Source organism: Lepidochelys kempii, chromosome 1, assembly GCF_965140265.1.
Source record: "Lepidochelys kempii isolate rLepKem1 chromosome 1, rLepKem1.hap2, whole genome shotgun sequence".
Taxonomy (NCBI): Eukaryota; Metazoa; Chordata; order Testudines; family Cheloniidae; genus Lepidochelys; species Lepidochelys kempii.
In genome coordinates this window covers 284,713,728-284,741,305 of record NC_133256.1, presented here as the reverse complement: position 1 = coordinate 284,741,305, position 27,578 = coordinate 284,713,728, and the positions used below count along the sequence as shown (strand labels likewise).

The 27,578-nt window shown below is 43.9% G+C and overlaps 1 protein-coding gene across 1 annotated transcript in view; it reads right to left on the bottom strand.

Moving 5' to 3' along the window:
• Window positions 1-19,239: 19,239 nt before the first annotated feature.
• TSPAN8 (tetraspanin 8) overlaps window positions 19,240-27,578 on the bottom strand; it is a 58,701-nt gene continuing 50,362 nt past the window's right edge. Inside the window, exon 8 of the mRNA XM_073331310.1 lies at window positions 19,240-19,281. Coding sequence (XP_073187411.1) covers window positions 19,273-19,281 — 9 coding nt within the window. The 3' untranslated portion in view covers window positions 19,240-19,272. The remainder of the gene's footprint in view (window positions 19,282-27,578) is intronic.

Sequence of the window (27,578 nt, the reverse complement as noted above, 5' to 3'; positions counted from 1 at the left end):
CAGCCCTAAAAACTGTTCATCATTGTGTGTATGGATTGTACAATCTAGCCCCTAACATGGAAAATTTGTGTATCAATTTGAACAATAGCAATAACCCCAAAAGAAATAAAAAACTGATAAGAGTTCCATCATCCTTTCTCGTTTTAATAGATTTATCTGCTTATGAAATAAAACTGGTCAGAAACAAAAGTCCTGTGAAAATGTTGCCTTTTCATTGAAAAACTGAAAAGATTTCAGAGTAGCAGCTGTGTTAGTCTGTATCCGCAAAAAGAACAGGAGTACTTGTGGCACCTTAGAGACTAACCAATTTATTTGAGCATAAGCTTTTGTGAGCTACAGCTCACTCCATCGGATGCATTCAGTGGAAAATACAGTGGGGAGATTTATATACACAGAGAACATGAAACAATGGGTGTTACCATATACACTGTAACGAGAGTGATCAGGTAAGGTTTGTCAACTGCTGGAAATGGCCCACCTTGATTATCACTACAAAAGGAGTTTTCCCCCCTACTCGCCTGCTGGTAATAGCTCACCTTACCTGATCACTCTTGTTACAGTGTGTATGGTAACACCCATTGTTTCATGTTCTCTTTGTATATAAATCTCCCCATGGAATTTTCCACTGACTGCATCCGATGAAGTGAGCTGTAGCTCACGAAAGCTTATGCTCAAATAAATTCGTTAATCTCTAAGGTGCTACAAGTCCGCCTTTTCTTTTTTTGAAAAGATTTTGGTTTTCAGCAGCCAAAAACTTAACATTTTCAGCCAAAAACTGAAAAAATTCAGCTGAAAACTAACAAGAACTGAGGGAAAATGGTTAACAATGTGCTTCTCATTACTGTATTTTTAGTCTTTCTATAGACAATACCCTTTCTTTCAAAATCATAATAAAAGTCCTTCTGGAGGAAGTTGGATCTCTCAGGACATGGACTATGGGAAATGGAGCCTTCATCTATAGGCACCAGTTCAAAAAGTTGCCATTTGACAGTAATTTATTTCTTCATATAAGCTATAAATTGGTAGTGTCCAGTGTCACCAGGGAATGAGGACTCACAAAACAGCAAAGACCATCCAAATGGGCAAAGGTTTAAATGGACTTACTAGGGTAAATCCAGCCCTGGGGTAACTGTGTAAACTCCAGAACTAGTTACACGTGGCCACTCCAGGATTTAGCTGAGTCAGTATAGATGCAGTTTATAGGGAAGTTGTATCAGTTTGGTGGATAAAGAGAAGACCTCGGTTGTAAAAATAAAGCATATAGCTTAGTCTAAAGGCAGCAGTCAAGCTGCTGTAGGGTGACCATGATTTGGAACTGGCCCAGTAATTCAGGATGCTCCAGATTATGGTAGCTTTAAAAGAACAATACATCAAACTGCAAAACACTGTTCTTCTGTGAAACCAGAAGAAATGGGGCTTCTCCACATAGCAGTGTATAATGCGCTCCATGATTCTAGCACAAATATAGTATTAATCTGTTAACTCAGAACACAAAATAAATAATTTGGTTTTGTTACCTCCCAAATTGATCTCACCTGCATCGTTTAACCTTTGTAACTGCCATTTGCCTCCTGATTTTTCTTTCCAGTACAAAAGAAAACTAATTGATCCTCGTTTTTAATTATACATATGCCCTGAGAAGAACTGAAGAATTCATGGGTTGTTTTTTTCCCTCCAATACACAGGGCCATCTGCTGGCTGAAAATAGTTGGAGCATAAAAATGCTCTGCCCACACACCCCTGACCCTGGCAAGAAAAGTGATGGTGGAGGAGCTGGCTCTGTGCAAAGCGCCTGCAGAATGCCAGAGAATCTGGTCCATTATATCTCATTGGAAGGTTGGATAATTGTTCACCTAATAAAAACCATGATTATATGTGAATCAGTGCCAACACTTCAACAGAAAGTCAGGAAAAAAAAGAAGGGGCATTGAAACCCAGCTGCCCTGTTGCTCCTTCAGACGGTCCCTGAACATTATCATTATGGGTGTACAAATTCTGCTGTCTGATTCTGACTCACTTTAAAGATTAAAAGGGAAAATCCAGCCTCTTCCCCATACCCACCTAAAGAATTTTTTTTTCATTCCACAGCTGATTCTTTGCACTCAGGGTAAGACACAGAGATTCAGAACAGCAGGCTCTACTTGAATCTAATTACCTGCAAATTTTTTTACAGTGTTTTGCATGCTGTGCACTACATTTGGTGACTTATATGAAGAAAGCACTCTTCATGCTTTTGTGATGCATTACACTTGCATAGCTGTTGAGTTCCGTGTTATGAAAAATGGTAGCCCTCTTTTTGGAATCAATCCTTTTACTGATTTCAACACATGCAGAGAATAAATTTATGTGTTTAAGCTCTGTCTCCACTGTCACAGGGCACACGATGTACAATAGAATCTTGTGCCAGTAAATTCAGGAATACATTCATTCACTGTTTTCATTTGTATTACGATAGTGCACCAAGCCTCCAACGAAGTTCAGGGGCCCATTGTGCCAGGCATGTACAAATACATAGCAAGAGGCAGTCTTTGCCCAAAAGATTTTACAGTCAAAACAGATAAAACAAGGGGAAGGGGAAAAAGAGGGCCAGAGAGATTAAATGATTTGCCCAATATCACACAGCAGGTCGGGGCAGAACTGAAAACAGACTACAACAGAGAAATCCTGGCTCTGTTGAAGTCAGTGGCAAAACATCTATATACATTTTGGGTCTTTTTATTTGACTTTTGGTTTCTGAACCTTTAAGGTTTGCATTTTCAAGCTTTTCTCCACAATCAAGCTTATTTCAAAAAGTGAAAGTGGAAATTCTCACAGTCACATAAGCTGGGGTTTTAAGAAAAACAGCACTATAATGAGATTTATGATAAAATAGCAAGGGCTGGCAACACTAAAATAACTTTGGCATACAAATGGCATGCTGAAGTATTCAGAATTGCAGTCTTGTCCTTTGTTAAAAGTGTATTTTAAAATAGTTTTGTTTGAAAAAAGAAAAGAAAAAAGAAATTAAATGTAGTGGTTTGCTTCAGATTGTGGAACAGAAAGGCCCTTCACCCTACACATTAGCTGTAGCCTTGGAAGGATCAGACTTTTATTGGTAAATGTCAATTTCACTACATATGCACAAACCAACAAAAAAAATTCCATCGATAAATTAAATATACAGATGTGCAAAGTAAGAAAAATGCTGCTTGAGAACTTATTCAAGTTTGATTTAAGGATATTTACTTTGTATATTTTGACATGTGATGTTGACAATTAGTATTTTAATGGTTTGACTTTTGAATCTCAACAGCTTCTGTTATTAAATAATTATTGTCTGACCATTCATAATTTCCTACAACTGTGAACATTTAAATTGATAAAAATTGAAAAAACACTCAATAGTTAAAATAAAACCCATAATTTTGTGAAATGTGAATGTTTAAAATCAATAAAACATTTTAAAAATGCTTAAAGATAAACATCGATGTTATCTCAAAATTATTAAAAAAATAAAATTCTAATTCTGCCAAGCCTATAATATCTGAGTAGGAAATATAAAGGTTACGATGCCAAGGGGGTAGTTTAGATACTTAGATAGGGAATTCTATAGTCACTGTATATCAGGAATAGAAATTCCATGCTCCTAGATCATGGGTGGGCAAACTTTTTGGCCCGAGGGCCATATTGGCCTGAGAGTTGAGAAACTGTATGGAGGGTGGGGTAGGGAAGGCTGTGCCTCCCCAAACAGCCTGGCCCCTGCCCGCTATCCGCCCCTCCCACTTCCTGCCCCCTGCCTGCCCCCCTCAAGTTCCCTGAGCCATCCAACCCCCCCTGCTCCTTGTCCCCTGACCGCCCCCTTCCAGGAACCCCACCCCAACCACCCCCTGGGATCCCACCCCCATCTAACCCCCCTCACTCCCCGTCCCCTGACTGCCCCCCCAAATCTCTGCCCTATCCAACTGCCCCCTGTTCCCCATCCCCTGACCGCCCCCCCCCCCCGCCACCAAACCTCCACCCCATCCAACCGCCCCGTCCCCTGACTACCCCCTGGGACTCCCTGCCCCTTCTCCAACCCTCTGGCCCTGCCCCCTTACCATGCCGCTCAGAGCAGCATGTCTGGCCGCCGCACCACACCACACCAAACCGGATGTGACCCGCGGGCCGTAGTTTGCCCACCTCTGTCCTAGATGGACTAGACTGTAATGTATCCCCACTGTGTCATTGGTATAGGAAAAGCTACTACTGCATATGGACAAGAGATAAAGGACTGTAAACATGTGAACTCTGGTTGCTTTATTGTATTCATATTGTGATAACTATATTAGGATGCATAATAAAGAAGACACGTGGCTTGCTGGGAAGAGACTGATCTTTATTCCATGGCATAAGTCATAAGGCATGGGTCAGGATTACCAAAAGGCTATATACCCTTGTCACATGGTCAGTATCTGTTGACTCCTGTGCCTGCTTTTACATGGTGGTTTTATATTAGAAACATATTTTGATCCTTTGGTATCAATATGCCTTTAATACTCATTAACAACTGATTTATTATGGAACGCTATCAGTTCTTCTAAGACAAGTACCTATTTCATAGAGTGGGAATATGTACTGACCTGAGTTACCTTGGCAGTTTCCCAGAAGGCTGTAAGGCATATAAATATATCATAAGTTGCTGTAACATGGCTGTTTAGAGTGTGGTAGTAGCTGTGGGTTAGGAGTTCCTGGGGTAACTGTTTGTCTCCTTTATTTGAGCTAGAGTAGTAACTGCTCACAGAACCAGTAACCAGCTAGAACTAATTAGAACTAGTTGAAAAAATTGAAATTAATCAAAAACGGAACAGATTTTTAATTAAAATGTTCCCAAAATATTCATCCTGCTCTTGATCAGTTTCACCACTTAATCTCCTGGGAAGGGACCCTTGAGTTATCATGGAGCCCACAGAATGATTATTAGAGTAACCTAGAATAGCAGCAAATCTGGTCCACATCCAAAAGCTTTCTAGTATTTCAAAGAATGGAAAAAAGACACACCTGCTGAAATCTGGGCTTCCAGGTGCTATTTCCACCAACAAGTAAAAGAGTGTCTCCCAAAATAAATGTCAGTGTAAGATATCACATCTATAAAAGAAAAAAATTCTGACAACTCTTTAATAATGGTGAAATTGTTCCCTTAGTTGGTCAAGATCTGACATTCTGTAACATTGATCTTGCTCTGGTTGCTTGCTCAAAGTAACCTACTGATTTATCAAAACAAGTACAGTGAGCAATAAAACTCCTTGTATACCCCTGTGGAGGTTGTTTAAAACAAAGGGACTTCTGTATTTTTCATATGTGGAACACCTTGTTAAAATTCTTTTCCAGAAATACAACTATTATTAATTAAACTTCCTCACCATCAAAGTGGCCACATAAATCAGCACCACATTAATTGGCCATATTTTAATCTCACTGTGAGAAAATACTCTATCAAGCCTTTTAAATAAACTTTAATGAAGTACCATTTAAATATAAAATAAAAGCTCCAAGGTTTTATTCCCTCTAGTTAAATACAAAACAAACTGCTATTTGAAAGGAGACTTTTCTACGTTTACGTCTGTAGATTTTGTTGAACCTGCAGTGTTGGCCAATGTATGTGGATAATTCATCTTGTAGCAAAGAGGTGGGCATACTCCCAAGATGTCACAAATGGGGCACAAACTGAATCATTGTCTGTACTGACACCTTCACCTACCAGTAAGGCTAATGCCATGTTTCCAAATGTCACATTCAGGTGTGATACGCATGTGAGAGAGTATATGGTAGAATGACTTTGCAGCTTGGGAAACACAGGCTCAGCTCATGCCCCTTGACCGCTTTCTTTCCCCATCCTATTAGTCTTCTGCCCACCTCATTTTGTAATTTTCTGCACAATCACCGAATGCCAGCGTGATGCTGCTTTTCCACTCCACCTCCTTACACCCTTTTTCTGTCCCACTTACACCCACATGGAATTTACACCACTGTTTATCATCACTAAATTTGGCCTAGAGTTGTCCATGGGAGCTGCGCCTGGCTATACTAGGCCTGAATTTGGCCATTCAGCAAACGCAGGTTCCCATTGGATATGGTATTCTTCACTGTCTGTCTGAATTAAAGTATAGTGTTGATGTCTGCTTGTAACACGGACTCCACACACTGGGAAAGGAGCCGTGTCAGAGGAAACTGATAGTCTCTGCATTGCCTGCAGGATTTTCCCTAGCTCTGTTCTTTGGGCCTATGACCAGACTTCCATCTTAGGGTGGGCTGGGCCTTCTTTTTCTTGTCACTGTCCCCACCTGCATGCTTCCCTGGTCTAGTTGCTTGGCCGTAAGAAATGCAAACTATCTTTCATAGAATCATAGAATAACAGGGTTGGAAGGGACCTCAGGAGGTCATCTAGTCCAACCCCCTGCTCAAAGCAGGACCAATCCCCAATTTTTGCCCCAGATCCCTAAATGGCACCCTCAAGGATTGAACTCACAACCCTGGTTTAGCAGGCCAATGCTCAAACCACTGAGCTATCCTTCCCCCCCATTCCCATGTTTACTTCTGTGGGGTCCTGGGGTCCCAATCCTCTGGGGGTAGATAGGTCAGAGAAGGGAGGTCGTGGTCAAAATTACTCAGAGGAAGAGATGATATTGTCTAGACCTGGACATAGGACATCTTGGCAGCTGCCCTTCTAAATTACGGGGAAGGGACTAGCTCCCAGCCTCCCTTTGTGTAAAACAGTGACCTCTCCAAGCAGATGGAAAAATATAGAGCGAAATTCTCCAGTCGTGTAAACTGGCACAGCTCTACTAAGTGCAATCCTAGCCCCAATTAAATCAATGGGGCTAGATTTCGTCCATTGACTTCAATGTAGCAGAGAAGTGGGCCCATTGTCTCAGCTGGGAATTGGCCATTTTTGCAGGCTGGCTCATGCTGGGAAAAAGGAAGAACTTGGAGTCCATTAGTAAAAGAAAATATCCTTCATGCTTATCAGAATGGATCAGGCAGGAAGAGAAAGAAGGACGCTGCTATTCAGAAGATGTTGGTATCTGTTGGTGCACACATAGACTGTGGATATTTTAAGCACAAAGTCCAGTCCTCTTATTCAAAGTGTAATTTATGTTCGTGTGTTTTTGAGGTGAGGCATTGGACAGCATGGAATAATAATTGACAGCAGTGCTGAAATCAACACCAACCATTTCTGAAAGAAAAACAAACTCGTGAAATGACAGATGTAACAGGGAAAAAATGAAGTTGCTCCCCACCCACCCAGCATCTGCAACTATAAAATAAACCAAAGAACAAAACCAAAACAAATTGACTGCTTGCACTATAGGAGTTTTTCTTTTAACTGGCGCCAACTAAAAGACCCCCACAAAACCCAAAAGGTTGTTTATAGCTTTTAAAATACTTTCCCATTTGTATTTTAAATTGCACACAAATGATTTTTTTGAAAAAATAAAAGATTAACTGAGCTGAGCTACAAAAATCAAACAAACTATAGCAGCAAGGAAAGGATTTCCCAAGAAATATCACAATAGTTACTTAAAGTCTTCCATCGCGACTATTTCTGTTACAAAACAAGAGCCAAAGCCACAAGATTTCCACAGCCTGTCTGTACCCTAAAGCCACTGGGGTGAGTGAATCTGAAAGAGTGTCTACCTCTCTCTCAGGTGGGCTGAGTGGTACCCATACAACTATGGAACCCCATCCTTCCCTTAGAGACATAGTCTGGGACTCCGCCCAGTCTGATGACCACTCATGGCAGTGAGTCAATGCAGCCAAGGAGTAGTGTTTCCCCAACAGCCCAAGCAGTGCCAGCTAAATGATGGCAAGAAAGACTAAGTAGACAGGGCACTCTTAGCTGATGGCTCAAAAACAAGTAGTTTTTCATAGCATGCAAGAGCACAATCTTAAACCTCTACCTTTTTCTTGGCTGAACTTTAACCAGCTGCTTCATAACCAGGGCCCCACTGCTCCAACTGTCAGAGACAAGGGGAGTTTTGCAGTCTTGGTCTACTCGCAAAAATAGCACCAGCAAATTAAAGATACTCTTCCACTGCTAATCCCCAAGACTCTGTATATTCGGTGGCAAGATTCTGTGGCAAATTCCCTGGATTCTGTTATACTTGAATGTGGCAGACGGGAAAGACAGCAGCAGCATTCGTTCAGTTTTAAAAACTGAGGTTTTAAATGAATTAAATAGGAACATCAGCAATAGAACCAGTGTAGTAGATCTTGTGTTTAATTTATTATGCTGCACCCTCACTTTTAGTTTTCAATATGCTGCATGCGTTCGTATTACTTCATACAACTGCATCAAAGAAGTTGTTGGGGGAAACTCTCTGGTTTTGCTTTCGAATAAGGGACAGTTGGATCCTTTCACATTCAGAGAAGAATGAAAAATAGTTTAAAACTCTGGGATTAACACATCAGCTGGACCACTCGGTTAAAGTGCTGAACAGTGAAATAGTTAAACTTTAACATTTAAATTGGTTTCATTAGAATTCAGAGTCAATAACCTAGTGAGATGGAGGGGCTGTTCACATCCCTGAGACATTGCTTCAGGCTGTTGTAGACCTAGGAAGAAAACACTGAATCAGTAACGCCGACCTGTTCATGTTCTCAAGGTTTTCTTCATACCCATGAGGGCTAGAAAATAAATAAATAAATGGAAGCTTAGAGTCAGGAACACAATTCTGCAGCAAGAGGTGGATTCCACTGCAAATATCTCAGCCATGGTACCACAACATACACAGGCCCAGCTACCGAACAATGTTTCTGAAACTTCTCAGGTTTGTGTTCAGCTGCTCAGATTGAGATTCCAGCATCTGGGGGAGGCAGACAAACAGAATGACTCCATGAGACTCGCAAGACATAGCACTGCTTTCTCCAGGAAGAAGAGCCAGGAGGATCATAAAAGGCCTGGAAGATGTCTGCTTCTTTCATGTCTTTTATGAAATTCTAAACAGATACTGGTGAAGAACCCAGGTATAATTGCTAGTAGCTGCCTCACTGCGGACAGATTTGGATTATTTATATTAACAGAAGGTCCCCTTCAGAATCACTCACCCAAAGTTTTCTGCCTGTTGATGCCTCTCACGTTTTCATCTACACATCAGAGATGGTTTGGGGTGCAAGTGATGTATGCAAGGCCTCAGTTTCCAGTGACTTGCAGCTTCTGGAGATTGGACAATGATACCAGAAGGTCATGATGCTCTCTGGCAATGAGACTTTTTTAAAAAAAAAACCAACGCCTAGTTTTCGTGACAAAAAGTTTACACCCCTGCAAGAGACTTTTGTCGGTTCCCCTCCTTTTATTGTCGACAAACAGCCAGTGTAGACACCACAGCTTTTTCTTCTATTTTATTGGCCTCCAGAAAGTGTCCCTCAATTCCCCTGCTGCCGTTCTGGTCAGCGGTTTGAATTCTGCTGCCCTGCAGTCAACCCGCCCCTCCCCCTTGCAAGCCCTGGGAATTTTAAATCTCAATTCCTGCTTGCTGGCTTCTCAGAGGAGCTTTCCAGGTGGCTTCCCAGGTCAGCATGGCTGGCTATCGCACCACACACGCTCCCGTTCGGACCACTGCTGAGTTGTTGGATCTGATCAGCATATAGGGAGAGGAGTCTGTTCTGTCACAGCTGCAAATGACCCGTAGGAATCGGGACAGATATTGGCAAATTTCTCGAGGCTTGTGTGAAAAGGGCTATGATCAGGACACGCAGCAGTGCAAAGCAAAGATAAAGGACCTGAGGCAGGCGTACCGTAAAGTGTGGGAGGTGAACCATTGCGCCCGTTGTGCACTAAGACCTGCCACTTCTATAAGGAGCTGAATGCTATCCTTGGTGGTGACCCCACCTCCATCACCGATAGACTCATGGGTACATCGCGGGCAGCAGAAAGAGGGGGTAACCTGGAGGCTGAAATTCTGGAAGAAGAAGTTGAGCTAAAAGAGGATGTGGTGCTCCCAGCAATGTTGCCCAGTGGGGCAGGCCGCCAGGAACTTTTCTCCTCTCCAGAAGTGCTCAACGAGGAGCAGGAAGCGGAATAGACGCTGGGTAAGTTACTATGGCTTGTGTAGGGAATTGAAACGTGGGAGGCAGGTAGTGTTTTCTGTGAGCTGGACATTGCCTGGTGTAGCTAATCTGCATGGCCAAGCAGAGTGTCGATGGACATCGAGACTTGCAGAGGATCTTCCAGAGAGAGGCTCTGGACAGTTTCCAAGAGGTACTTGTTAATCCTCTGCCGCAGATTCCAAGGGATTACGGCCTTGTTAGTTCCCCCATTGTAGGAAACTGTACCATGCCATTTAGTAATCACCGGATCTGGGTGCAAAGCAGCACATAGCTGAACTGCATATAGACCGAGGTGAAAGCCGCAAGCATTCAGCAGTTGTGCCCTGCTTTCCCTGGTAACCCGCGGCTGCGAGATGTCAGCCAGCAGGTTGGCCGCCTGTGAAAAAGTGTGTGATAATTTTAGAATGAGTTCCCTGCAAAGCTGCCCTGGAAGCCGTAACTGTTTTGTCTGTACGCCCAACTGCCTTCCCGACACTCACCATGATTGGGGTGCTCGTGGAGCTGTGGGCCTGCCTAAAGTCTCAGAGAGAAAGTGACTTCTACTAGCAAAAGGCCCGTGTTACTAAAATGTTTCAATCATTTGCTGGAATGTAACAATCCTGCTTCTGTTCAGCACAGACCTTGAGGAACACACCACACACCCCTGCGGACTGGCTTCGGCAGATAAGGAGGAACCCTAGGCGCAGCAAAGAAGACATGTTCCAGGAGGTGCTACAGCGCGATGAGAGACAGACCAGGGAACGCAAAGAGTCCTGGGTAGCTGAAAGGCAGGACAGAAAAGAGAATGCTGCATTTGCTAGGCAAGCGACAGAGTGGATGATAAAAGTGATGGAGGATCAGACAGAGGTGCTCAAGTCTTTGATACAGCTGCAGACTGAGCAGATCCATGGTTGACTTCCACTGCAGCACATGCAGATGTACAATTCTTTGCCAATCCCACCCCCCTCTATGCCCACACCTTCCTTTTCACAGCCCTCCTGAGTTTCCCCATTGCTCCACCCCTCTCACAGCTGGCACAATGATTGCTGGAGCTACACACACAGTTGTGAGGTTTTACCCTTTTTAACAATAAATAAAGGCTAAGGTATTTAATGGTAAAGCGTTTTTATTCTGTGTTCTACAAAAGCATATAGCAATCAATTCACGCTCGGGAACAGGCTTCTAAGGCATTTTGTTGCATGGATCTTGGGTCCCAAAATTGTTCATGGATGCACCAGGGAAGCAACTCCAAAGCAGACATGTGTTACTGCCCCTCATTGTCAAAGTGGTTCCTCAAACCCTCTCTGATATTAATAGCAGCCCTTTGGGCTCCTCTGACAGCCCTAGCATCTGGCTATTCAAACTGTACAGCCAAGCGCTCTGCCTCAGTGCTCCACACCTGAGCAAACATTTCACCCTTAGATTCACACAGATTATGCAAAATGCAGCACACGGCTATGACCACAGGAATATTATCCTCTGTAAGGTCTAGCCTGCCATTGAGACACCTCCAGCGAGCTTTCAAGCGACCAAAGGCACATTCGACTACCACGCGGCATCTGCTCAGCCTGTTGTTAAAACACTCCTTGCTGCTATCTGGGTGCTCTGTGTAATGTTTCATGAGCCAGGACTGTAAGGGGTAAGCTGGGTCTCTCAGGATTACTATGGGAATTTCCAGTCCCCCACTATGATCTTGTGGTCTGGAATGAAAGTCGCCACCTGCAGCTTTCTGTACAGGCCACTGTTCCTGAAGATGCATGCATCATGCACCTTTCCAGACCAGCCTGCACTGATGTCTGTTAAATGCCCCTAGTGATCCACAAGTGCCTGCAACACCATGGAGAAGTATCCCTTCCTACTGATGTATTCACAGGTAAGGTGATCTGGCACTAAAATTGGAATGTGTGTGCCATCAATCGCTCCGCCACAGTTAGGGAAACCCATCTCTGCAAAGCCATCCACTATTCCATGCACATTTTCCAGAGTCACATCCGCAGCAGGATGCGATTTATTGCCCTGCACACTTGGATTAATACAGCCCCAACAGTGCACTTTCCTTCTCCAAATTGATTTGCAACTGACCAGTAGCAATCTGGATTCACCAGCTTTCACACAGTGATTGCAACATGCTTCTCTACTGAAAGGGCAGCTCTCAATCTGGTGTTCTTGCACTGCAGGTCGGGGACAGCTCAGCACATAGCTCAATGAAGGTTGCTTTATGCATCCTAAAGTTCTGTACCCATTGGTCGTGTCACTTCCCTACTCTGAACTCTAGGGTACAGATGTGGGGATTTGCATGAAAGACCCCCTAGCTTATTCTTACCAGCTTAGGTTAAAAACTTCCCCAAGGTACAAACTTTGCCTTGTCCTTGAACAGTATGCTGCCACCACCAAGCGTTTTAAACAAAGAACAAGGAAAGAGCCCACATGGAGACGTCTTCCCCCAAAAATATACCCCCAAACCCTACACACCCCGTTTCCTGGGGAGGCTTGAGAATAATATCCTAACCAATTGGTTACAAAATTATCAAAGACCCAAACCACTGGAACAATGGAAAAATCAATCAGGTTCTTAAAAGAAGGATTTTATTTAAAAAAAAGAAAGGTTAAAAATCTCTGTAAAATCAGGATGAAACATACTATATAGGGTATTCCAATTCAAAACACAGAGGATCCCCCTCTGGGCAAAACCTTAAAGTTACAGAAAACAGGAATAAACTTCCCTCTTAACACAGGGAAAATTCACATAAAACAAAAGATAAACTAATCTGCCTTGCCTGGCTTACCTTTACAGGTAACAGGATGTTGCCTCTGGCCAGGCGGGATTTTATAGCACTGTATACAGAAAGGTGGTTACCCTTCCCTTTATATTTATGACAGGTCATCATCCCATACTTGCATGACAATGCGATCCCACCAATCAGTGCTTGTTTCCCTAGCCCAAAAATGACGGTCTACCATATGCAACTGCTCTGTGAATACATAAACCACTGATAAGTTGCTGCCGTCCATATCACACATTGGTTCCTGCGATTCATCCTCTGTCAGTAACTCTGCAAGTAAATGTGCTGCTGTGCACGGTGTCCTCATGACAGCTAACAGAGCATAGGAGAGATGTGAGGGATCCATCCTCTCTCACAGCAGATGCTGGCGCGCACTACAAAAGAATGACAGTTGGAAAAATAGCACAAAAAGAAGCCAGAAACCATTGGAGGGCTGGGACACAAAGCGATGCACGACGGTACATTTTGCACATTCCAGGATGCACCGTGCTCCGTTTCCGCATTCCCAGAACAGATGGTGTAGCCAGGCACTGTGGGATACATACCCACAGTCCTTTGCTTTCGCTGTTGACAAAGGTGCCCTGAATGTGGACATGGTCTGTTGATAGAGGGAGCAAATGTAGACACGCTTTGGCGACTTTGCTTTTGTCGATTTTTCCTTGTTGACATTAGTTTCATCGACAAAACTTGCCAGTGTAGACAAGCCCACAATTGCTGTGTATTGGCTTTTTTCCTTGTCCAGGGAAAGTCCCTTTGTTCGTCAGTGCTTGGATCTCAAGGCACAAAGCAGCCAAGAGTCAATTCTGAGGCTCTGTACTGAGGGTCTCATTCTGCTCTTACCAGTGTAAATTAGAACAGATTCAGATGCACAGGATCACAGTCTTTTGTTGCAGTCAGGATCAGTTAGAGACAGCAAGGTATGTCAGTCAGCATGGTGACCGGACAATGCAGCCAGTCCTGTGCTGGCTCTTGCATACTTTAGACTACCTGATATACCCTGACTGGGCACTTTTGGGGGAGGGAGGAGTGACAGGGTAGCTGGCTACATCAGCTCTATGCCAGCTGAGGACTCCCCATGCCTTGGATCAGGGGAAAGAATCTGGCCCACAGTTTTTACAGGCACTTTTGGAAAAAATTACCACAAATCTCAGTTTTAAAGGTGGCTTAGGCCCAGAAATATCTTTGAGTATCTGGGCCTAAGTCACCTTTGAAAATGGTATTTAGGCTCCTAAATCACTTAGACACTTTTGACAATGTTACCCTTAGTTTTCAATCAAGCAAATTCCATTTTCTTCAGTGCCATAGAAAGGCCTGAATAAATGTAGAACAAATACTTCAGACTTTGTCTCAAAGACTTTTTAAAACACACCTCTAAGGATAATTTAATGGCTGTATTATAAAACTTTGTTTGTGTAAAAAAAATCTTGTTTTTTTTTTCTTTTACTCCCTTTCCTTCTGAGAAGCCTATTTCTTTTTATTGTGTTCCACTAACAACAGGGCTTTTCACAGATAAGTCACAGTAGGTTACAAACAGCAATATTAAAACAACCCGTGCAACTGTTAGGGAAACTAATAACAGCAGTTAAAACTTTTGCTGTGCTGAAGGGAAAAAGTGTGTATGAAGGGAACTCTTGTAATTTAATGTAGTAGTATCAAATATACAAGCCAGTTCACAGTTTGTGGACTTATGCGTCAGATAACCCTCCCTCATTACAGTGAATGAAGGAGGCCAGGCAATCCATGACATTGTTTTTACATTAGTCAAAGATTTTGCATATAACACTAAGTAAAGATAATAAAAAAGTGAGAATATGTAGCATAGAAAAACAGGAAGTTTTAACATTAGCCTCAGTATAGAGCAATGGTTCTCAGCTCTGGTCCACCACTTGTTCAGGGAAAGCTCCTGGAGGGCCGGGCTGGTTTGTTTACCTGCCGTGTCTGCAGGTTCAGCCGATCATGGCTCCCACTGGCCGCAGTTTGCTGCTCCAGGCCGATGGGGGCTGCAGAAAGCGGCGCGGGCTGAGGAATGTGCTGGCTGCCCTTCCCACAGCCCCCATTGGCCTGGAGCGGCGAACTGCGGCCAGTGGGAGCCGCGATCGGCCGAACCTGCGGACGCGGCAGGTAAACAAACCGGCCCGGCACACCAGGGACTTTCCCTGAACAATCTGTGGACCAGAGTTGAGAACCACTGGTATAGATCTTAGTAAGTAGGTATGAGCAAACCTGTCGAGCCAAATTTCAAATCTACTCAAATGATGTGGGTTTGTAAGTTCAGCTTAGATGTTATCGGGCTCATGTTTGACTTAAAAAAGACAATTTTTAAAAAAAGATTGCAAGGCAGGGAGCAAGAAAACAATTAATGGAGAAAAAGAGGAAGTGAAAGCAAAATCAAAAGGCTGCACAAAAGGAGCAGAGAGGCAGAAAGAAAAACCCTAAAGCAAAGCGAAATAAATACAGCATGTCATATCCTGCAAGAGCTGTGCAGCAACTGAATTTCCATTTCATGGGAAATTTTGTATTTCCTATTTTTCCCCCATTCTGAATTGGAACAAAGAGTTAGAAATGCAAAATTTTCCCCTGAACACACATATTGGAAGAATTCCATTTCAGAAGAACTGAAACAGAATTTTTCCATATAATTTGGGCATGGAGCAAGGCTACCTGGGGGATCCTGAGCAGCCCACCGCCTGCCTGGTTTCTATCAGAAGTTTTCACGGTATTTACACTTTCCCACAGAACAGCATTCTCCAGTGGCAAACTGTTCCATTGGAAATTTTTCAGCCAGCTGTATATCCTTCCATTGCTTTTTAAAGAGAACTCTCTATTGAGATCAGAGGGGACTTCCAATTTTAAAATAGGTCTGATAGGGCACATAAGTCTAGATTTCAGTAGGTGGGCAGGGGTCTTTTCTAAACCAAGTAATATGTAGTACAGATTTCCAAAGGAAACAAACAAGCTCATTTTTTTCAAATTTCATTGTTAACCTTGAAGGGAAGGAAGGGGGGACAAAACAAGCATGTCAATTGTAGAGGGGGAAGAGTTAGCAATATTGAACTAGTTTTTCAACCCCCCCAAAACAGTTAGAGGGGTTCACAAAACACTGAACTCTACAAAGTTCATCCATTCCTAAATATACTGAGCTTTATTATAGTTATTTCCACTTTGGTGAGCAGGTTCCTGCTATACATTGGAGAATAACAGGTGAGAAGAAGGAATCAATTTAGTGTCCAGCTACCAAGGAGTGTCATATTACTCTCTGTTTGGAGTTAAGGTGTTCAGGCCTCTGGCTCTGCAAACAATCCAGACTAACTTAATTTGCATATGCAGAAGCTTGGCTGAGGCATGGGACAAAAAAAGACATATGACTCCGCTGTACATCTCTCAAGCTTAGTGAGGAAATGGAAGGTACTCTGGAAAAAGGCCTTCATGGATTACAATGTCAATTCTTTGAATTAGATTTGCTTTGGAAGACATTCAATTTTTCATTCATACTGACAGTTCTTATTCAGTAAAATTATCTTAAACACCTCTTGTGCTTCCACCCTTTCTAGTCTGTTACTCACTTCATATTACTATCTATATGGTAACTCTAGCTGATAATTATTCCAGGTGCTTTTCCTAAAATACCTCGAACACAACCTCATGAGTGAGTGGCTCTGGCTAGCTGCTGCCATTTAATGCAATGGGAGTAGGTTCAGGCCTTAAATAGTGCTTAAGGGCATGATCCTGCACCGCTGAAGTCAGTGAGTTTTGCCACTAATGTCAATGACGGGGGAAGGTGACTCAGACTGTAACTGGGACATATTTTACTACTCCAAAGCTCAAAATACCACATAAGTTTATCATCATCATCATCTGCTGTTTCCAACACTAAAGTGGGATAGAGCCAACATCTTCTGAGTTCTTGGCTTTGGTATCCAGACTGCCAGACAGTTCAAGACAGCCCATTTTGCAGTTGGGGAGCTGAGGAACAGAGGCTAGCTGACTTTCTCAAGGTCACACAGGATGTGTATGGTGGAGCAGGGACTTGAAACCCAGGTGTCCTAACTCCTAGGCCTCTCAACCACTAGGCCACCTTCCCTCTCACCAAACATGTTTCCTACCCCTTCATTCAACTGGCACTTACCCAGCCAAGTCACAAAGGCAGGACACAAGGTTAGTAGATCAGAATTCAACCCCTAATTTTAAATGAGTAAATATATTTATCTTTTGTGGGACAGATTCTTGACCAACCTAAGCCCTTCTCCTTCGCAATCCCACTGCAATTAATTTTTGCACCAGACATAAGTTAGTGCACAATTACAGTTTGCTAGTGATAGACTGTTGTTGCATGGAGATTTTTTGGCAATAAATACTTGTCTGACCTAGATCTTTCCAGAAGTTGATGGGATTTGGCCACACAGTTCATGTGCCCTTTGGAAAAAAAAAACAGAACAAAAAACTACTCTCCCCTTTTGTATTTATAGAAGAAATCTGAGATGCATTTAGAAATCTGTTTGTGCCTTACTGCCTGCAGAGACTGTAGCAGAGTTATATAAAACTTCCTTATTTATTTCCCTTGCAGTTACTTGACTGTTCTGGTCTATAAATTGTGAACCCCTTGGAGAAGAGACCATCTACTCCTCTTGAATGGAGGAAGCTACTTAGCATATTCGGGGTGCCACCACAAACAAATGATAATGCTCTGGAGATGAGAAACTGAAAGAGTTCAATTGTGATTGCCTTCCTCATTGGGGGGAGTACTTTTCCCCACACAAGCAGTCCCTTTGATTTCAGTTGGAGAGTAAATACCCACCAACATGAGCCAGGGCCTTTTGAAAATGAGAATTCATCAGTAGCCATACAAACAAGAGCCCAACCCCAGTTGTCCTCAGCAGTCTTTATTATCTCTTTTTCCGTTGGTTAAGGGAATCTTTCTAAGGCCTGATCTTTGGTTGCATTAAAACCCTTTAAGATCACTATGTGCCTTCTTCCACAAGAGGGGGGAAAAGTAAAACCACATGAAACTGGGCAAGGCACCAAACATATTGATGAAGTCTCTGGTGAAATGTTTTGGCATCACTGCATAACAATAACACACAATTTTGATTAACTTGAACAAACAAATCCAATAGATGATTAAAAAAAATCATACAGATGTGATATAACTTTACACTTTGAGAATGTAGAAGGCAGATTTACCATCACGTTAACTGTTTCTTTTGACAGAGGAGAAAAAGCCATAGGCTGTGTCCATAACAGGGAACTCTGGGGAGAAATTCCCATTGGAGCTACCACTGGTGCCACTAAGCCAATGAGAGCTATGATGTAGCTAAGATTCTGGCATCTTCCAGTGGTTTAACCGCTATGTCAATTAAAACGAACTGATAGAAACGTCAGAAGTCAGCTGAGCAGTAGGGCTTTGTGACAAAGGATGTGCCTACGCAGCAGGTGGGAGGTGTAATTCCCAGCATGGGTAGTTCTCCTTGAGCTAGCACCAAATAGCAGCATGGCCAAAGCAGCTTAGGCTAGCTGAGCAAGTATATACCTAGAGGGTCAGGCAGGACTGTATTTAGGTGGCTACCCGGAGCATCTGCCTGTGCCACCACGGCCATGCTGCTCGAGCAGAGCTAGCAAATGTACATCGACCCATTCTGGGAATTATACCTGGGTATGTCTGCACAGCAGCTTGCAAAGTGACTCACCAGCCAGCATGTCCCCTTGTGGCGGACACAGCACTGGAGTTTGCTCTTTTTGTCACCTTGCCAGCCACTCACTTAGGTCTGGTGGTGGTGGTCCCCTCTGTCTGTCAACTCAGCCCCATCCAGACAGATCATGCTCGGTCCCATCTCTTCAGGGCAAGTGTCCAGTCCAACAACAGTCTGGCAATGTCTTACCAGGTCTGTAGCCCAACTAGTCCTTACAACTTATCTCCGCAGTCTTCACCATTCTTTTCTCTGATGACTATAGGGGAACCCAGTCCTTCCCTCAACCCTGGGTTGTAGCCCAGGGCCCCTGTAGCAGGTATTGAAGGTCTAGAACTTCAGACCTCCAGCTTCTTCCTTGGACTGCTTCCTACTGCAGCCCCCCGTAGGCCTTCTTCCCCAGCCTGCCTCAGAGGAAAGATAACAAAGGAAAGGCAAAATACAAAAATAGTCCAGACATGTTTCTGGCCTCCCTCCTTTCAGGAGATACCTAATGAGCTGCAGCCCAGCTCAGAGGCCTCAAAACTTTTGTGTAGTGTTCACAGGAAGACTCAAGCAGCTTTGTCCTCCATACTCCTTTCTGGACATCAACAGGGAGCAGTCTGTCCATCTCCCAAAGCCGGCTCCTTCCCTTTTAAGGATCTTCCTCCAAGCCTGGGAGGCCTCATAGGTGCAGTGAGGTGAGTTGCCTGAGCCCAAAACCATTCTTTAACCCCTTCCTGCTGGGTGCAGGCTTTGTACACCAAGTCACGGGCTCCCACTTATGGTACCTGAATGGGTGCAAATTTATTTCTCAATTAACCTACTGCAAACATGGCCTAATATTCCTGTTCTAGAGCCATTTTCTTCCTCCCCATCCCGCCCGCCCCAGAATCCCATCATTGCTGAATGCTACAAGAATTATTTCACTGACATACTGTATATAAGAACACCTTTTAAACTTTCAAGTATCAGAAGGGTAGCCGTGTTAGTCTGGATCTGTAAAAGCGGCAAAGAGTCCTTTTAAACTTTGTTATAATTAAGGGAGGGGGGATCTGGTGGGTAAACAATCAATCACCTATTGTCCATCCCTAAGTCAAACTAAAACCTAAATGACTGCAGTGGTTTAAAAAAGTTTTGATAGAATCATAGAATCATAGAATATCAGGGTTGGAAGGGACCCCAGAAGGTCATCTAGTCCAACCCCCTGCTCAAAGCAGGACCAATTCCCAGTTAAATCATCCCAGCCAGGGCTTTGTCAAGCCTGACCTTAAAAACCTCTAAGGAAGGAGATTCTACCACCTCCCTAGGTAACGCATTCCAGTGTTTCACCACCCTCTTAGTGAAAAAGTTTTTCCTAATATCCAATCTAAACCTCCCCCACTGCAACTTGAGACCATTACTCCTCGTTCTGTCATCTGCTACCATTGAGAACAGTCTAGAGCCATCCTCTTTGGAACCCCCTTTCAGGTAGTTGAAAGCAGCTATCAAATCCCCCCTCATTCTTCTCTTCTGCAGGCTAAACAATCCCAGCTCCCTCAGCCTCTCCTCATAACTCATGTGTTCCAGTCCCCTAATCATTTTTGTTGCCCTTCGCTGGACTCTCTCCAATTTATCCACATCCTTCTTGAAGTGTGGGGCCCAAAACTGGACACAGTACTCCAGATGAGGCCTCACCAATGTCGAATAGAGGGGAACGATCACGTCCCTCGATCTGCTCGCTATGCCCCTACTTATACATCCCAAAATGCCATTGGCCTTCTTGGCAACAAGGGCACACTGCTGACTCATATCCAGCTTCTCGTCCACTGTCACCCCTAGGTCCTTTTCTGCAGAACTGCTGCCTAGCCATTCGGTCCCTAGTCTGTAGCTGTGCATTGGGTTCTTCCGTCCTAAGTGCAGGACCCTGCACTTATCCTTATTGAACCTCATCAGATTCCTTTTGGCCCAATCTTCCAATTGGTCTAGGTCCTTCTGTATCCTATCCCTCCCCTCCAGCGTATCTACCACTCCTCCCAGCTTAGTATCATCCGCAAATTTGCTGAGAGTGCAATCCACACCATCCTCCAGATCATTTATGAAGATATTGAATAAAACCGGCCCCAGGAGGGCTTTAAACTAGGTTCACCGGGGGAAGGAGACCAAAGCCCTGAGGTAAGTGGGAAAGCGGGATACCGGGAGGAAGCACAGGCAGGAATGTCTGTGAGGGGAGGGCTCCTGCCTCATACTGGCAATGAGGGGCGATCAACAGGTTATCTCAAGTGCTTATATACAAATGCACAAAGCCTTGGAAACAAGCAGGGAGAACTGGAGGTCCTGGTGATGTCAAGGAACTATGACGTGATCGGAATAACAGAGACTTGGTGGGATAACTCATATGACTGGAGTACTGTCATGGATGGTTATAAACTGTTCAGGAAGGACAGGCAGGGCAGAAAAGGTGGGGGAGTAGCACTGTATGTAAGGGAGCAGTATGACTGCTCAGAGCTCCGGTACGAAACTGTAGAAAAACCTGAGTGTCTCTGGATTAAGTTTAGAAGTGTGTGCAACAAGAGTGATGTAGTGGTAGGAGTCTGCTATAGACCACCGGACCAGGGGGATGAGGTGGATGAGGCTTTCTTCCGGCAGCTCACGGAAGCTACTAGATCGCATGCCCTGATTCTCATGGGTGACTTTAATTTTCCTGATATCTGCTGGGAGAGCAATACAGCGGTGCATAGACAATCCAGGAAGTTTTTGGAAAGCGTAGGGGACAATTTCCTAGCGCAAGTGCTAGAGGAGCCAACTAGGGGGGGTGCTTTTCTTGACCTGCTGCTCACAAACCGGGTAGAATTAGTGGGGGAAGCAAAAGTGGATGGGAATCTGGGAGGCAGTGACCATGAGTTGGTTGAGTTCAGGATCCTGACACAGGGAACAAAGGTAAGCAGCAGGATACGGACCCTGGACTTCAGGAAAGCAGACTTCGACTCCCTCAGGGAACGGATGGCCAGGATCCCCTGGGGGACTAACTTGAAGGGGAAAGGAGTCCAGGAGAGCTGGCTGTATTTCAAGGAATCCCTGTTGAGGTTACAGGGACAAACCATCCCGATGAGTCGAAAGAATAGTAAATATGGCAGGCGACCAGCTTGGCTTAATGGTGAAATCCTAGCGGATCTTAAACATAAAAAAGAAGCTTACAAGAAGTGGAAGGTTGGACATATGACCAGGGAAGAGTATAAAAATATTGCTCGGGCATGTAGGAATGTTATCAGGAGGGCCAAATCGCACCTGGAGCTGCAGCTAGCCAGAGATGTCAAGAGTAACAAGAAGGGTTTCTTCAGGTATGTTGGCAACAAGAAGAAAGCCAAGGAATGTGTGGGCCCCTTACTGAATGAGGGAGGCAACCTAGTGACAGAGGATGTGGAAAAAGCTAATGTACTCAATGCTTTTTTTGCCTCTGTTTTCACTAACAAGGTCAGCTCCCAGACTGCTGCGCTGGGCATCACAAAATGCGGAAGAGATGGCCAGCCCTCTGTGGAGATAGAGGCGGTTAGGGACTATTTAGAAAAGCTGGACATGCACAAGTCCATGGGGCCGGACGAGTTGCATCCGAGAGTGCTGAAGGAATTGGCGGCTGTGATTGCAGAGCCACTGGCCATTATCTTTGAAAACTCGTGGCGAACCGGGGAAGTCCCGGATGACTGGAAAAAGGCTAATGTAGTGCCAATCTTTAAAAAAGGGAAGAAGGAAGATCCTGGGAACTACAGGCCAGTCAGCCTCACCTCAGTCCCTGGAAAAATCATGGAGCAGGTCCTCAAAGAATCAATCCTGAAGCACTTGCATGAGAGGAAAGTGATCAGGAACAGCCAGCATGGATTCACCAAGGGAAGGTCATGCCTGACTAATCTAATCGCCTTTTATGATGAGATTACTGGTTCTGTGGATGAAGGGAAAGCAGTGGATGTATTGTTTCTTGACTTTAGCAAAGCTTTTGACACGGTCTCCCATAGTATTCTTGTCAGCAAGTTAAGGAAGTATGGGCTGGATGAATGCACTATAAGGTGGGTAGAAAGCTGGCTAAATTGTCGGGCTCAACGGGTAGTGATCAATGGCTCCATGTCTAGTTGGCAGCCGGTATCAAGTGGAGTGCCCCAAGGGTCGGTCCTGGGGCCGACATTTCCCTTCCACCCATCCACCTTCTAACTTTCCCCAGCGGAAGCTGGCCCAAACAGCAGGAGATTTCCAATCATACTATTGTCACAGTACAGAAGCTCATAGACTCAGGCTTTAAGGTCAGAAGGGACCATCATGATCATCTAGTCTGACCTCCTGGGCATCACAAGCCACAGAACCTCCCCCACCTGCTCCTGAAATAGACCCCTAACCTCTGGCTGAGTTACTGAAGTCCTCAAATCCTGATTTAAAGACTTCAAGTTACAGAGAATGCACCATTTACACTAGTTTAAACCTGCAAGTGACCCATGCCCCATGCTGAAGAGGAATATGACCTTCCCCCAGGGTCTCTGCCAATCTGACCTAGGGGAAAAAATTCCCTCCTGACCCCAAATATGACCATCTGTTAAACCCTGAGCATCTGGGCAAGACCAACCAGGCAGATAACGGAGAAAGAATTCCCTGTAGTAACTCAGAGCCCTCCCGCTCTAGTGTCCCATCTCCAGCCACTGGGGATTTTTGCTGTAACTGTGCACTGCAACTGTAGTGGGGGCAAAAACCCACAGGGATTCAGGTGAGAGGGAGGAAAAGGTCTGTAGGGAAGGGATTGGTGAAAGGACCTGTGTAGCATATTAGGGCCTGGGGATGGTGCTTGTCAGAGTGGTAGAGAATTCAGGTAAGAATAAGGTCTGACCATTTCAGTGTTTATCCAAATGGAACTAAGCCTCTCTAGGAACGAGGATGTGATCAGTCAGGCCTAATGGTCAGAGGTAGGGTCAGAAGCCAGGAACCAAAGCTAGAGCCAGAGCCAGGATCACACCCAGGGTCAGGGCTAGAGTCAGGATCAGGAGCCATGCCAAAGATTGAGCTGAGATCAGTGTCAGGCATCATAGTGATGGTCAGGAGTGGAGTCAGTCAGAAACCAGGGAACAGTGCCAAGGGTCAAGCCAGAGTCAGGGTCCAGTACAGCAGTGAATAAGGAATTCGCGCAGACAACTTCTTGTGCCTCCTTCTGGCTTCAGTAGTGCATCTGGGTCAGTTGGTGGAGCTGGATGTCTGCTCCAATCAGGAGCTTCATGGGCGAAGCCTCTGGTAGACCGCAGAGATGCTAGTCCCCTTTTGTGGTGGTTCCAGAGAACTGTTGGTTTTGATCTGGGCACCAGTTGGGGACCTCACTACTTCAATCCTAAGTAGTTTATATGTGCTAAATACAACTACAGCATCAGAGAAATCCCTGGAAAATAAGGGCACAAAGAAATAAATGAGAAATCTCTGTAAAAAGGCATGAAGATAGTATTCTTGGTTTTTTAATATTATATATTAATAATATTAACATGGCAACCTAGCATGAGAGTTGGGGCAATTGAATGAAATATTTTCCCAACCTTATATAGTTATAGAAACGTCTTTGTTTAATAAATGAGCTGATTCACTATGTAAATACAGATTTCACTACTGTTCTTTTCACTACTTAATTATTCCTATTATTTACTATTTGTAAATATTACTATCTCCAGCTGAGATTGGGTCCCCATTGTGCCCAGCACTATATATACTTATAGTGAGAGAGAACATTGTGCCTAGCACTATATATACTTATAGTGAGAGAGAATCCCTGCTCTGAAGAGCTTACAAAGCAGACAAAGGGTGGGAGAAGAGAAGTATTCTTGTCCCCATGTCACAGGTAGGGCAGTGAGTGGCAGGGGGTGTCCGTGCTGCCATTGGTGACGTGACTGCAGCATGCACAGGCATACTTGAGCTAGAGTGGTAAAAAAATAGCAGTGAATCTATGGCATACTCAGAGTCCCAGGCAGGTATGTACCACGCAGCTAGTCCATGCTGCCACGCCCTTTATGGCTTTTTCAGAGATCATGCCTACATGGGTTGCAATTGCTCCTTCCAACTACAGAGACTAGCCCCAGGTCACAAAGGAAGAGTATAGCAGAAGCAGGTATTGAACCTACATCTCCTGAGAACCTAGTTAAGTACAAGACCATTCTTCCTCCCTTTCTTGATGAGAGTTTAATTTCATTAAGTAATCAGTATAGTATGGTACTGTATGAAGAGGAAACTCAAGAAATTCTGAGAGCTCTTCAAGGAAGTTATCTACAAAACCAGGAGCTAAAAAAATTCTGGTGAGGCAATTATAAAAGAACCAAATAGCTACATAAAACATGAAAGAGAAAAAGAGCACACTGGAATCAAGGAGTCTCCCACAGTACAAACGAGTTAACTGCTAAAGAAGCAAGTGTACTATATCTCATATTCACTTTGCAGATCAATTCTGAGGGTGGGAGAATTTTTCTCTGTGAATTTTGTATTCATTCTGATGTGCACTTGTACATCTGTTAGACATTTGTCTATTAGTTTATAACTAGTACTGATATTTAAGCTGGTAAAAAGCATCAATACCCAAAATGGAACAAACATGTACAGCTGTTATGAAACTGACATTTTCTAAGTGAGGTCAAAAATTATCCTTAAATTGCAGCATTTTCACCAATTCAATATGAAAAAAAAAATAGCCAAAATATTATTTTACTGCTCATGATCAGAAGATCAAATCCATTTCTTGTGGGTTTTTTTAAATTTATTAATTTTTTCTTCTGAAACCCTTACTCATGCTGAGTACAGTACACGTTATTCCACAGGACAGCTCACTGAGGTCAATATCAGGTCTTGAAGAGTAAATTGCTATTCAGTGTAACAGTGTCAGAATCTGATCCTAAATAATCTACAAGGGGTAATTTGCAGCTCTCTCACACACATTTTGAAGGTGTTTGGGGGGGGTTGTTTTTTGTGGGGGGGTGGTGTTTTTTAAGGCAGCCCTGCTTCTCCAGCTCCTTGTTTTGATCAACCCCCAATCTTTAATATATATGACTAGAGGATGGATGGGAACCTTATTGTTCCATCCCCAAACTTTCTTTTTTGTCCTTTCAATTAATTACAGCATTGTAATATGGTCACTTAAGCCCACATTTGGGAACCTAAAACATTGATTTCAATGCCTCAATACCTTTAAAAGTCTGAAGTTTCATAATGATCTGAGCTGATTTGGCTATTATAATGGCAAAATGTTTGGCAGAAGGAGAATGCAGCACAAATAATGTGGACTAAATCTAAGAACAGCAAATACGTCTCATCAAGGGTGAAATTCACTTAGGATCTAAGGGAGAGCACAAAGGCCTATGCACCACATAAAACCTCAAGATAGGGCTTAAATGGGACTTACATGAGGCATAATACCTTGTACTGACCTTGCTGAATTTTTCCTAAAGAATAGGCATCAGTTGTTTATATGTTCGCTTACTTGGATTACACAGAAGATCCTAAAATATTGCTTTTTTTTTTTAATGACTAAGACTGTGTATGAGTCTGGGGGCGTTAATTGTGAGGGGTTACTATGATATTTCCTCTCCTGAATTGTCTCTTGCATTTGAAATCTGAAGAAAGACTTTACCAACCTCTTTGTTTTAGGTTGGTCTTTCATGACACCCACCTCTGGCTGATGGCCAGCTGACTGCTGGAAATGCGCTGTGTCACAAAGTCAGACCAGACAGTTATAGGAGAATGGAGGAAGACAGGCATATCAGTCCAAGAATGGTGAATGCCCTTTACCCTAGGGACTGAAAAGAGGTTACCTCAGGTTAATTAGAAACACCTGAAATCCAATTATGGACAGCCAGTGATCTTTTAAAACAGAAACAAGCAGCAGCAGGGAGAAAAGGCTTCTCCTACATAGAAGGCTGTTCTCCTTCCTATAGGGGAAACAATCAAGATTAATTCTGATTGAGAAAGGGCTGGCAACCATAAGACAGCATACGACAACACTCCCGGGGGTGGCGGGGGGAAGGAAATGGATTTCTTTGTGTTGTGAGTTTGTTGTTTGCTCAAGAGAACTACTTGGGCCTTGGACCCTGAGGCCCACCTTGCAAACAGTATAAAAATAAACCAGAATGAAGAATTAGAAGCCTTCACAGTAGGACTGGCTCACTGCAAGCCCTGTACCACCAAAGAGAGAAATGCTGAGGCTGACCATATTAGGAAAGAAAACAAAACCCACATTTTTAAAAATACTTTTGTTATGGGCCAAGATGTAAGCAGTCTTGCCTAGTAGTCATGTCTAGTGGGCAGAGCGGCATCCAGGTTGGGGAACAAAGCCAAGCGTCAGCACTAGAGTCAACTGCCAGTTACCTGAGCCAGGGATCACACCCGAGTCAGCCAGGAATTAAAGTTGAAGGTCAGAGGCAGGACTAGGAACTGACATTTAGAAGCAAGGCGTAAGGGCAGGAATGGGACACAAGGATTAAGCACGGGACAGGAGCCAGTCAGGAGTAGGGTCCAGTACAGCCACAGGAGGAAATCACCTTATTACTCAGACAACTTCATGTGCCTCCTTCTGCCTTAAATAGCATGGTTGGACCGATCAGTGGGGCTGGGCAATCCTCCAATCCAGGCTCCTGTGGTAAGTGCCTTAGCTGAGGCTGTAGTCCTACGAGCTTCTCAGCCCACCAACTTTTAGCAGACAGTGGGTAGAGGCCAGGATGCAGTGACCTGAGAAATCGTGCTCTTGTATATCACAGTGAAATTAAAAAGTTTCATTCCTTTCACATGACATCTAGCGTGTTGCCACTCTAGTACATCTGCCCCAATGTAGACTTAAGTATCCTGCTTTCAAAGAGTCCTTGCAAATGGTCCATCTTCTGTGTGTTATGGGATGATCAAGTCTCTATAACAACCAGTTATTGATTCCACTTTCCAGCTGTATCCAAGTGTGACGTTCACAGATTCAAAAAACTGGCACAGCCATGTAGTATAAGTATCCCACCTGGCTCCATTTATTCCCCCTTTCAAATTAAAGGCAAGGTAACCCAAACCCTCTATCTTCTGCTTTGAAACATTTCACACGAAGCCATTTGGGAAATTTATTGTGGTT